The following is a 12,932-nucleotide window of genomic DNA, read 5'->3' on the forward strand; positions in this document are numbered from 1 at the left end:
CTGTGTCTTTCCTGAGTCTACCCCACTGGGTTGACCCAAGATTATAAGAAGGAAGGAAGGATTTTAAAAAATTATCAAATTCTGCTCCCTTCATAATTTTAATAGAACTTCCTCTCCCTTTCCTCCACCTTTCCCCCCTAATCTGAAAAGTTCCAAAACTGTATGGGAGGGTGGTATGAATGAATGAATGAATGAATGAATGAATGAATGAATGAATGAATGAATGGAAGGAAGGAAGGAAGGAAGGAAGGAAGGAGAGAAAGAGAGAGAGAGAGAGAGAGAGAGAGAGAGAGAGAGAGAGAGAGAGAGAGAGAGAGAGAGAGAGAAAGAAAGAAAGAAAGAAAGAAAGAAAGAAAGAAAGAAAGAAAGAAGGATGGTATAAGGCTCTGAGTCTGCTCCTTCATCCACCAGATCCTCTCCACACCCCACAAGCCGCTCCACTGTTCCTTCTTTGCCTCAGTTGAGAAAAAGAAAAAGGGTTTCATGCCACACATCTCCTCCTCCTTTCTGGAAGGAAGGAGGAGCAATCAGAGGCCAGCCTGCCTCCGCCTACCCATTATTAAAAACCTTGTATACTCGGGGCCAAACTCAAGGTGAGGATTAAAGCATCTTTATATCTGTGTGTGTTTGTGTGCGAGAGAGGGAGGGATGCAGCTACAAGGATCTGTCAAACACACCAGCATTGGTCAGGATGTGATGGGAAGCTGGGAAACGCCTGGAAATTATGGTGGATGGAAACACTGTAGATGTATCTCTGTTGCTCCCCCTTCCACTGTTCAGATGTCAGTGGCAACCAAGGGCTACATCATGGGACACCCCTGCCCAGTGATAACTAAGACCTTCCCCTCTTGGAAGGACACCCAAACCCAGAACAAAAGAGGCAGCACAAATGCCCCTTCCTTCGGGTGGTGATCCCTGCCTGGCGCATCTCACCTTGCACACGCGAGCCACTCTGGACACCTTCATTTTGTCGAAGAAGTCATACTCGCCCGTTTCCGAAAAGAAGAAGTAGACCTTGTCAGCGTCCGGGGGGCTTGGGATGTTGAAAGAGGCCACGAAAGCTGCGTCAGCTAGGAGAGAGAGAGAGAGAGACACACATGATAAACAGAAGGTGTGAAGGATGCCCTTTGCCCCAGGGGTCACGACCCACTTGCCTGTAGATCCTCAGGGGAACCGTTGGTTGCCTTGGCAACCTCTCTTATCTGGGTACCGACATACTGGTTGCCTAGGTGACCACGCCAGCCGGTGAAACGCTGCTGGATGCTAGGCTTGGGCGACTGAGGGGCTTCCCCTTTCCCATCATGCCCCAGTTCCCTTTGTGCCCTTACCATTCAGCCAGGTAAAGAAGAAATCGGACTTCAGAACGACGCGGCTGCCCAGGGTGCGAGTGATGATGGGCTCGTTGCCTTGGAAGTTGTTCATAGTAGCTGTGTAAAGTTCGCCGTCTGTGGAGTGGAGGGAAAACAGAAGGTAATTCTGCGTGTTCCCATTGTCCTTCCTTACCAAGCCACCAAGGCTGGTCTTTCCTCCGACCAATCAGGATGCCACACCCAGAGCGGGGACTCACGTCAAATCAGAGGAAAGATCTTACAAAGGTAGTTAATTCATAAACTCCAGCGGTTCCTAATTCCCAGAGATAATCCCTACCTTTGGCATCAGTCCCTCTCTGTGCCTCTCCAAAATGTTAACGTCAACATTGCTAGTGCAAGTTCTTAAAGCTGCTGTCCTTCTGGGCTTCAGCTCCACAGCTAGGCAATCTGGAAATTAATCCCAGAGCGGGAAGTGCATCTGTAGCCCCAAGTCGCAGCTCACACGCCACAAACACACGTTCCAGCATCTTCCTGCCATTCCTCGCCCCGCAGCAACAGAATCGAGCTTTTTTGTTTAATTTTATTTAGTACGGTTTCATCCAGCCTTTCCCCCAAGGTGCTCAGGACAATTAATGAAGGACCGCAAGGCAATTACGGATTTTTGTGGGTTTTTGGCTGCCGTCTCTTTGGCAAGAAGTGGCAGCACCTTCTGCGCTTTGCGGTTAGGAGAAAACAGGCTATGGGGGAATAGGTGCACACAAGAGGCAGAGTCGGACCTTCAGCAACATGCCCAGCCCTTTAGCTGGCCTGGAAATGGTTGCTGGGCCACTCTGCGAGAGGACCTTTTCCAGCCAGGAGGAAGAGGAGCTGAGTATAAGGTGACCAGATTTTAACATTGGTAAAGCGGGACACCATTGACCGGGGGGGGGGGGTGTCTTGATTAAAAATTTGGTCTATATGGAGCAACAAAAAGTTTCATAGATCGCATAGAACGCAAAAATAGTATTGTAATATATATTTTTTAATTTCAACATAAGTACAATTTGCCAGGTACCCCCTGATGTCCCTCCAAAAGTGGGACAATCTGGTCACCTTAGCTGAGTAGCACCGCAGGCTCTAGCTGGCAGAGAGCAAGCCAGTGGCAAACAGAGACAGGGCCTTTTCAGTGGTGGCCTCCCCCTGTGCATTGCCCTCCCCCTTGAAGGTTCGGTTGGTGCTCACTTTCATTAGGTGCCAAGCCAAAATATTTCTTTCTACCCAGGCTTTTAAGGAGGGTTTGATTTTTTTAAACTATTTTTTTAGGAAACTCAAAATAACTATTTTATACTTTTTAAATGTTTTGGCTGCATTTTCAACGCCGGGCTTGCTACTTTTAAAAATGATTTTTATGGTATTTTTATGTTTTCATCATTTTCTATACTTTGCATGATGCCTCTGGATCCGTTTTTACTTTCCAATCTACTCCAAATGGATATGGAGATTGATCAGTGATCCTGGAAGTAACAAACAGGGAGTTACAGGTATTTCCTGGGTATTTCATTCTGTATCACTCTAAGCCTGGCTTTCTCCACCAAAATTTCGTAAAACCCTGGTGTTTCTTGCCAGCCCTGAAAAGGTTTCCCGAATGGGTAGGAGGTAATGGGTGGAACAGCCAGCTTGGTGTAGTGGTTAGGAGCGCAGATGAGCCGGGTTTGATTCCCTGCTTCTCCCCCACATGCAGCCAACTGGGTGACCTTAAGCTAGTCACAGCCTTGATAAAGCTGTTCTGACTGAGCAGTAATATCAGGGCTCTCCCAGCCTCACCTCCCTCACAGGGTGTCTGTTGTGGGGAGAGGAAAGAGAAGGCGAATGTAAACCGCTTTGAGACTCCTTCTGGAAGAGAAAAGCAGTAACTCTTTTTCTTCTTCTTAATTTTTTTAAATATTTTAAAAATCTATTAAACATTTATCAGGTAATATGGCCATATAAGGACAGGGAGGCCTGGAGGATCATTGTCCATGGGGTCGCAATGGGTCTGACACGACTTCGCAACTAACAACAACAAATGGCCATATATGGTCGTGCCACCCATAAATGGCCAATGAGTGGCCTGGAGGGAGTGGGAAGGGGAGGAGGCCCAGGTGGGCGTGTCCACAGCTCTGCTTCCCAACCATATTCTGCACAATCGAGCCACTTCTGGGGTTACTCGAAGCCTGAAGGATGTTCCAGGGGTTTCTCGATGGTAAAAAAAGAGAAAGACTGCTACAAGCCTTTTGCATCTGTGCTGCCCTGACACACAAGGAAGACTAAAGCTGCTTTCCAAATTAATTGGGGTGAGGGAGGGACAGGGGGGACACCACTCACCAACAACAATGGCTGTATTGTCATAGTTAGGATCGTAGGGGCACAGGCCCTTCCCCTTCTGGAAGAGGGACTGATTGTTTTCATCAGTAGCCAGGCTAAAATCATCCAGTTCCTTTAGAAATAAGAAAGAAAGACACGGAAAGAAAGAAGAACATATAGAGGGACTTATCCTGCAAACCACCAGCTACTTTGAGAGTGATACTCTGCTTTTCTCCCTAACGGGAAGCTAAAACAGCTTACAACAGGGGTAGTCAAACTCTGGACCTCCAGATGTCCGTGGACTACAATTCCCATGAGCCGGGAATTGTAGTCCACGGACATCTGGAGGGCCGCAGTTTGACTACCCCTGGCTTACAACCTCGTTCTTCCTTCCTCCACTTTATCCTCTCAACCTCCAGCTGTGAAGTAGAGGGGGCAAAGAGACAGTGACTGGCCCACAGTCACTGAGCAAGTTTCCACAGCAGACTGAGGATTTGAACCTGGGACTCTCAGTTCCAAGTCCAAGATGTTAACCACACCACCAGAGTGGTTCTTAAGTGCTTCCAAACTCTGGAGTGTCCCAAGTCCTTGACACAATTCAGTACCTCTTGGCCTATTATTGACACCATTCATTTATGTGTTCCTAATTGTAGTTACATCTACACCAGGGGTAGTCAAACTGCGGCCTTCCAGATGCCCATGCACTACAGTTCCCATAAGCCCCTGCCAGCAAACGCTGGCAGGGGCTCCTGGGAATTGTAGTCCATGGACATCTGGAGGGCCGCAGTTTGACTACCCCTGATCTACACGGTAGGTTTAAATCGATATTGTGCATCACAGCAAAGATTTCTACCGAACACCCAACCTTAACACCAAACCTCAAGATTCTTTTGCGGGAAGGGACAACAGTTAAGACTTCACAGAGGCACTATGACACAGGAAAGTCCAGGATTTGAATTTCACCCCTTCTTCACCAGCAATGCAGTCCTAAACAGAGTGATGCCTTCCTAAGCCCGCTGACTTATATGGACTTTAAAAAGAGCATAACTCTGCTTAGGATGACACTGCATGTGGTCTCAGACAAGCTCCTCTTTCACCGCTTGTGAAATGTGATTACAGTCCTGATCTACTTTACGGGGTCGATGTCATACATGCAAAGCTATAGGAACATTCTTACAGTATACAAATACCAAGCCTCATTATTAATAAGTCTTTTAATTTATTGAATTTCATTTTCCATCCCATCCTTCTTACAAGGTGCTCTCCTTAGACAATGGCACCCAAACTGCAGGAGGCACTATTTCAGAAGAGGCATTCCCTTCAGGGTGGGAAGGAAGAACGCCTCTTCTTTAACAATCACACACTAATTATGGCAGACACCATCTAAGAAGAGGCATTCTCCCCTGGGTAAGAAAGGAATCATAGAATCATAAAATCATGGAAGGGGCCATACAGGCCATCTAGTCCAACCCCCCGCTCAACGCAGGATTAGCCCTAAGCATCCGAAAGCATCCAAGAAAAGTGTGTATCCAACCTTTGCTTGAAGACTGCCAGTGATGGGGAGCTCACCACCTCCTTAGGCAGCCTATTCCAATGCTGAACTACTCTGACTGTGAAAAACTTTTTCCTGATATCAAGCCTATATCGTTGTACTTGAAGTTTAAACCCATTACTGCGTGTCCTCTCCTCTGCAGCCAACGGGAACAGCATCCTGCCCTCTTCCAAGTGGCAACCTTTCAAATACTTAAAGAGGGCTATCATGTCCCAATTTTATCAATTTTATCTACGTCCTTCTTGAAGTGAGGCCTCCAGAACTGAACACAGTACTCCAGGTGTGGTCTGACCAGTGCCGTATACAATGGGACTATGGCATCTTGTCATAGTCCCATTGTACTATGAAAATTGTTTCTTATTTAGTATTTGGATTTGTGTGACCGCCGCTCTCAGCAAATTGGCTCGCAGCGGTTTACAAACACATAAAATACAAAATCCAGTCCACAACAATAAAACATTATCAATAGTATAAAACGATTTCTCCATAGAATCTCTCTAAAACCCTACAAGATTACAATAGTACAATGGCGGAATAATTAGCCACTAACCGAGTTAGTCTAGCCTAGAAGTGCCCATTGCATGGATCATAGTGGCCAGGTGCTCCGAGGACAGGTAGGGCGCTAGTAGCCATGCTTGGCGCAGATGGAAAAATGCCATCTGGCCTACCTTCGTGATCTGGCCCTCCATAGAAAGTGAGGCATCCAAAATCACTCCCAAATTCCTGGCTTGGGGCACAGATGCCAATTGTACCACGTCCAGGCAGGGGGGATGTGCTTACTGATCCTGCTCTCTTCGACCCAGCCAGAGGACCTCCGTTTTGGAGGGGTTGAGTTTCAGGCGACTCTTCCTGATCCATCCAGCCACTGCTTCCAAACAGCTGGCGAATTTTTCTGGGGGGAGATCCGGCCAGCCAGCCATCAAGAGACAGAGCTGGGTGTCATCTGCATATTGATGACACCCTAACCCATGCTTCTGGACCAACTGGGCAAGAGGGCGCATATAGATGTTGAACAAGGTAGGGGAGTGTATCGCACCCTGTGGCACCCTGCACAGCAGTGCAAAGGAGTCAGATAGTTCATCCCCCGCAGCAACCCTCTGTGACCTGTTTTCAAGAAAGGAGGTTAGCCAACTGAGGGCCATCCCTCCAATCCCAGTGTCAGCGAGGCGGTGGGGCAATAATTCGTGGTCGACCACATCAAATGCGGTATCGCATAAATTACAGCAAGCACCTTCTCAGAAGTGGCGTTCTCTCCTGTGAGACAACAAACTGGGAATGCTTTTTATTCAAATATATAACAGCTAAATGGATTAAGCACTGCATCTGTAGTCATTTGACCCATAAAAGCCTCACTCATCTCTCCCCAGGCACTTACAATGTAGGCACAGGTGGGGCTGAAAGCATAAGTCCCGCAGGTGTAGAGGTGCGTGCTGTTCAGTTGTACCAGGACACGAATAAAGTTGAAACAATCCGTCTGTGGAAGAGGATAAAACCAGACTTCAATTTCCTCCCCAATTTGGATTCCAGAAAAGGGTTCTGTGTTGTTTAACAGTATATCTACACCACATTAATGCAGAAAGTTCCCCCCTCCCCAGTTTAATCCTTCACCATGCAAGGTCTGTAAAATTTGAAAAGGATTAAACCATCTGGAATAGAGACCTTTAGGGCATCTTTACACCGTACAGTAAGTTTGTACTTTCCAGCCGACCCATCTACTGCAGGCAGTACCAATTTCCTGGTTCAGTTCCAAAGGAAACTACAGTCTCTGAGTCCCTCGGAGAAGATGAAAGGGGTTAATTGTTAGGGTTGGCATTCTTCAGTGTTCTGTTTCTTCTCTCCGGTCCCAGAAAGTTAAAATTCTGCCAGCTTAACAACAGGTTATGAGGGAGAGCTCTGATCCTCTGAGGCTTTAAAAAGCATCCTCCAGAAGAGGAAGAAAGATGTAGCCAGAGTGTAGGCGGGAGAGGAAGTTTAATCTTTCCCTCCTGCACTATTTACCAGACAGAGATTCCCCCCCTAGACCTGCCACTGGCTGCATCAGAAGAGGGGAAAATACAGCTTTCTGAACCTGGCGTCATTTTGTTCCACCAGGTTTAAAAAGAGAATCAAAGAAAAATTATTTCTATTGGGGAAACAGTATCAGGCGGAAGGGTTGATGTAGCCTAAATCCAAATCCCTTCAAGGTAACCCAGGTATGTCAAGGAGTCAAAAACTGAATCCAACAACACGAGTACCTAAGCCTTTGTAAACATTATATAAAATTGATTTAATATCTTTCAGAAAAAAATGAATCCTAAAATCATAGCGTTGGAAGGGGCCATACGAGCCATCTAGTCCAACCTCCTGCTCAGTGCAGGATCAGTCTAAAGTGACGCCTGGTCCTCCCTGGGGGCCACTGGTCTAAAGCAGTGGTCCCCAACCTTTTTATCACCGGGGACCAATCAACGCCAGGGACCACTCACCAGGGACCACTCAACGCCTTTTACTGAGGCCCGGTGGGGGGGGGGTAGTTTACTCCTCTACTCTCAACCACTGCCCTAGCGCTCTCTGATCGCTATGGTGATGTTTAAACATCCCTTCAAAATAAGATACAGGCACGCCACAACAAATGTGTTGTAAAGGGCTGGGGGGGGATGAAGTAAAGGGCTGGGGGGGGGGAGAAGGCGTCCTTCGGGGCCCACCTCCAATTAGTCGAAGGACCACATGTGGCCGGCGGCCCACAGGTTGGGGATTGCTAGTCTAAAGCATCCAGGATCAGTAGCTGTCCAACTGCTGCTTGAAGACCACCTGTGAGGGGGAGCTCCCCACCTCCTTAGGCAACTGATTTCACTGCTGAACTGCTCAGACTGTGAAAAAGTTTTTTTCCTGACATCTAGCCGATATCGTTCTACGCATTGTTTAAAGCCATTACTGCGAGTCCTCCTTTCTGCTGTCAACAGAAACCTTTCCCTGCCCTCCTCTAAGTGACAACCTTTCAAATACTTCAAGAGAGCCATCATGTCCCCTCTCAGCCTCCTCTTCTCCAGGCTGAACACTCCCAAGTCCCTCAGCCTTCCCTCATAGGGCTTGGTCCCCAGTCCCCGGATCATCCTCATTGCTCTCCTCTGCACCCTCTCAATTTTGTCCATGTCCTTTTTGAAGTGAGGCCTCCAGAACTCCAAGTGGAGTCTGACCAACACAGTAAACAGCGGGATTATGACATCTTGTGCTTATGATGTGGTACCTCTGTTGATACAGTCCAAGACTGCATTTGCCTTCTTTACCCTGCACCACAATGCCTGCTCATGTTTAGCTTACAATCCAGAAGTCCCCCAAAATCTCATACACACACACTCCTACTCAGAATCATAGAATCATAGATTTGGAAGGGGCCATACAGGCCATCTAGTCCAACCCCCTGCTCAACGCAGGATCAGCCCAAATGTATCTCCCATCCAGTATCAGAAATGTATCTCCCATGTATCAGAAATGTATCTCTCATCCAGTATGCTTGCTTCTCATTTTTGTGACCTACATGAGATTGTTTAATCGATAGGCAACAGAACACTTTAAAATCAAGCAGCAAGAAAACTAGCTTTAACTACAGTATTTGCTGGCGTATAAGACTACTTTTCCCCCCTGAAAAACATGCCTCCAAGTGGGGGGGTCGTCCTGTACACCGGGTGCACTTCAGTTGGGATAGACACAGCTGCCCATAGTGGCCCATAGTACTGTAATGTAATGTAACAAACTCTATATTTTGAGTGGAAATGTTGTGGGGTCGTCTTATATGCCCAGTCGTCTTATATGCCGGCAAATACGGTATCTAACACATTTCAAAGACTTGCATTAGATGGCACAAGCCGTAAGCTTAACTCAATAGCCATAGCTTGTGTGTTCTCTACGTTGCTGTCTATTGTAAATATAAACTTATCATAGTCCAGGTCTTTTTCCATCAGAATCTTAGCTCAATTGTATTTTTTCCCCAATCATCAGATGATGATACCCAATCAGGACACCCCCCTTTTTTTTTTTTTTTGCTGAAACCCACTAGAAAATATCTTCATCACTCCCAGTTCCCCACTGCTCTCCTGCAGGTTCTCATGGCCTTGAAGATGATAAGGGCTATGTAGGCAGAGAGTAACACCTGCAAGATAGAGGAAACCCTAGAGAGGAATCGGGATGTTTTGCCTCACACCAGGTTTCTTTGCTTGGCTAACATTCAAAAGTAGGGCTGGCAGCCTCCATGTGAAGCCTGCAAATCTCCCTCTTTTACGAAAGATCTGCAGACTACAAAGATCCATTCTCCTGGAGAAAATGGCTGCCTTGGAGGGTGGATTCTGTGGCAACGGATCATGCTGAAGTCCCTCCCCTCCCCAAACCCAGCCCCCTCAAGGCTCTACCCCCAAAATCTCCAGGCATTTCCCAACCCAGAGCCAGCAATCCTAATTGCCAAGGGCCTGGGAAGAGGGGGCAAAGGATTTTTCAAGTGAGGTTATCGACCTCCAGGCCATGAAAAACTTCCGCAGCCCATTCCACAATCTGAGCCTCTACTGAAAAGTCAGGTGGAGTTATTTTAACATGAGAACCACAGTTCTTTGGGTGTATGTGATGCTGCTTAAACCACGGGGAAGGGGGAGCCTTGACTTTGCATCCTTCTGCTTTGAGAAACACCCTCTCTGGACTGAGAAAACAGTAAGGGGAGTGATCGTGGTGAATCGCGGCCTGTGAGAAATGAGAGATAGGGAAGACAAGCATTCAACAGGTTCAAGGCCAGAAGAAAACGCCTCACAACTTCAACAATGTGAGGTACCTTTCAATTTGTTTACATTATTCATTATACATCTTGGTGGCCTGCCTACATTTTTTTTTTTTTACATGTACCCCTCCCACCCACACCCACACGACATACCTCAAGGCTTTTCTGCTTAAAAACACATTCTTCTTTTTTCTCAGGCGTGGCCTTCCACGGTATCTGTTCCAGAAAATGGAGAAGACAGGTATGTATTACCCCTGCATCCCATCCTGCCCTCCAGTCATCCCTAGGGATTCCTCACTTTAGAAGCAGCAGAGGTTTTTATACCCCCACTTTACCTTAAGGCAGGGGTAGTCAACCTGTGGTCTTCCTGATGTTCGTGGACTACAATTCCCATGAGCCCCTGCCAGCATAAGCCAAACGGCTTATAATGCTCATCTTTTCCCCTTCCCAACATGGGCACCTTGTGAGGTAAATGGGGCTGAGAGAGTTCTGACTGGCTCAAGGCCACTCAGCAGGACTCATGTGGAGGAGTAGCGGGGAATAAAATGCAGATCTGCTGCTCTTAACCACCACACAACATTGGCTTTGGACCACAATAACCCTATAAGGTAGGCCAAGTTTAGAACATGGTGTCCTAAGACCCAAAGTGGGCTATCCTGAGGGCGGGGGTGGGGGGGGAGGAAGAGGCATGAACCTGAGTCTCCCTGGTCCTACTAGGATACTCTAACCATGAGAATGTATCGCCTCTCTCTTGGGAGAAGACTTCCATTATTGATTTATTTGTAGCTCAACTATCAGAAACCAAGTGGATTTTTGAGGTAAAAGGTAAAGGTAAAGGTATCCCCTGTGCAAGCACCGAGTCATGTCTGACCCTTGGGGTGACGCCCTCCAGCGTTTTCATGGCAGACTCAATACGGGGTGGTTTGCCAGTGCCTTCCCCAGTCATTACCGTTTACCCCCCAGCAAGCTGGGTACTCATTTTACCGACCTCGGAAGGATGGAAGGCTGAGTCAACCTTGAGCCGGCTGCTGGGATTGAACTCCCAGCCTCATGGGCAAAGCTTTCAGACGGCTGCCTTACCACTCTGTGCCACAAGAGGCTTTTGAGGTAATACAATGCAATAAACAGCACTGCCATAAAAAGCCAGTGGGGTGCAGTGGTTAGAGCAGCCTTTATCAGTTTTTTTACCTCTGAGAAACTCCTGAAACATTCTTCAGCCTTTGAGAACCTCCAGAAGTGGTGCAATCAGGCAGAATATGGTTGGGAAGAAGAGATGCGGACATGACCACCTGGGGCCCCTCCCCTTTCCAGCTCCTTCAGGCCAATCACTAGCCATTTTGGGAGGCGAGGGAGGTCAATATGACCATATATGGTCACATCACCCATAAATCTTTAACAATAAAAATATATAAAAAAATAACTTCCACTCATTTGAGAAATGCTTCCAGGGCCCTGGCTGAGAAAGCCTGGGTTAGATAGTGTCAGACTAGGATCTGGGAGAGCCAGGTTCGAATCCCACTCTGCCTTAAACGTTTGGGTGGCTGGCCATGGGCCAGTCATACTCTGTCTGTCTACCTACCTCACAGGATGGTTGTGGGGATAAAATGAAGGAGATAAAATGAATGAGGCAAACTCCTTTGGGGGAAAAGGCAGGGTATAAATAGCAAATAAAAATTCAGCACAGCAATAGCATAAAGCATCTGTATTTAATATATGTTAGATACTGACAGCAGCCCGAACCCAGGATAGAAGAAGAGGAGTTGGTTCTTATATGCCACTTTTCAGTCAGTTTGGTGTAGTGGTTAGGAGTGCGGACTTCCAATCTGGTGAGCCGGGTTTGATTCTGCGCTCCTCCACATGCAGGCCACTAGGTGACCTTGGGCTTGCCACAGCAATGATAAAACTGTTCTGACAGAGCAGTGATATCAGGGCTCTCTCAGCCTCACCCACCCCACAGGGTGTCTGTTGTGGGGAGAGGAAAGGGAAGGTGATTGTAAACTGCTTTGAGACTCCTTCGGGTAGAGAAAAGCAGCATATAAGAACCCACTCTTCTTTTCTCTACCTGAAGGAGGCTCAAAGTGGCTTACATTTGCCTTTCCTTTCCTCTCCCCACAACAGACACCCTGTGAGGGGGGTGAGGCTGAGAGAGCCCTGATATCCCTGCCCGGTCAGAACAGTTTTATCGGTGCCATGGCAAGCCCAAGGTCACCCATCTGGCTGCATGTTGGGGAAACAGGGAATCAAACCCAGCTCGCCAGATTAGAAGTCCGCACTCCTAGCCACTACACCGCGCACTACACATAGCCCCATCTTGTCCGATCTCAGAAGTTAAGCAGGGTCAGCCCTGCTTAGTACCTGGATGGGAGACCACCAAGGAAGTCCAAGGCCACAATGCAGAGGCATCGAAGGACAAAACACCCTGAACATCTCCTGCCTTGAAAAACCTATGGAGTCGCCATAGGTGGGTTGAAATTTGTTGGCACATCCCACCACCAATGACACAAAGCCACAGGAACCATTTCTTTACTCAACCAGCAATTAAATTACAGAATTCAGTTGCTGTGGATGCACTGAAAGCCACTAGCAGTCAGGGAGAACAACTCCATCAAAGATGTCTAAAGAGAACCTTTGTATTAAGTGGCTGAAAACCCCTGAATATCAGTACTAGACAGCACCATCAGGGTTTTGGCCTCTGTGCCCTGTCAGCTGGCCCTTCAGGACGACCGGCTGGCCACTGTGTGAAACAGGATGCTAGACTAGACAAACCACAGGTCTGATCCAGCAGGGCACTTCTGAAAGCTAAAAAAGAGAAGAGGGCTAGCAAGGGTGAAACTGCTTGGGTCCCACCAGGCCTCCAGTTTATATTTAGGAAGGGGATGTGAGCCAAGCCTGTTCCTCTTTGCCAGACCTGTGCCCTGCTCTCTGTTCTCTGTGCCCAGTCTTGTTTGTGGCAGCTGAGTCAGGCTTCAACCAAAAGAGCTGCCGGATGAGGCTGAAATCCATCTCGTTT

At 47.6% G+C, this 12,932-nt stretch overlaps 1 protein-coding gene across 5 annotated transcripts in view; it reads right to left on the minus strand.

Annotated features, from left to right (window-relative positions):
• The window catches only part of SEMA4A (semaphorin 4A), an 87,870-nt gene that overhangs the window by 16,980 nt on the left and 57,958 nt on the right, over nucleotides 1–12,932 (minus strand). For all 5 annotated transcript variants that reach the window (XM_077325146.1, XM_077325166.1, XM_077325177.1 and 2 more), the window contains 5 exons: nucleotides 10,076–10,138; nucleotides 6,560–6,658; nucleotides 3,654–3,765; nucleotides 1,329–1,445; nucleotides 934–1,070 (listed from right to left, as the gene is read on the minus strand). In XM_077325146.1, coding sequence (XP_077181261.1) covers nucleotides 934–1,070; nucleotides 1,329–1,445; nucleotides 3,654–3,765; nucleotides 6,560–6,658; nucleotides 10,076–10,138 — 528 coding nt within the window. The remainder of the gene's footprint in view (nucleotides 1–933; nucleotides 1,071–1,328; nucleotides 1,446–3,653; nucleotides 3,766–6,559; nucleotides 6,659–10,075; nucleotides 10,139–12,932) is intronic.

This window comes from Paroedura picta, chromosome 1 (genome assembly GCF_049243985.1).
Source record: "Paroedura picta isolate Pp20150507F chromosome 1, Ppicta_v3.0, whole genome shotgun sequence".
NCBI lineage: Eukaryota > Metazoa > Chordata > Lepidosauria > Squamata > Gekkonidae > Paroedura > Paroedura picta.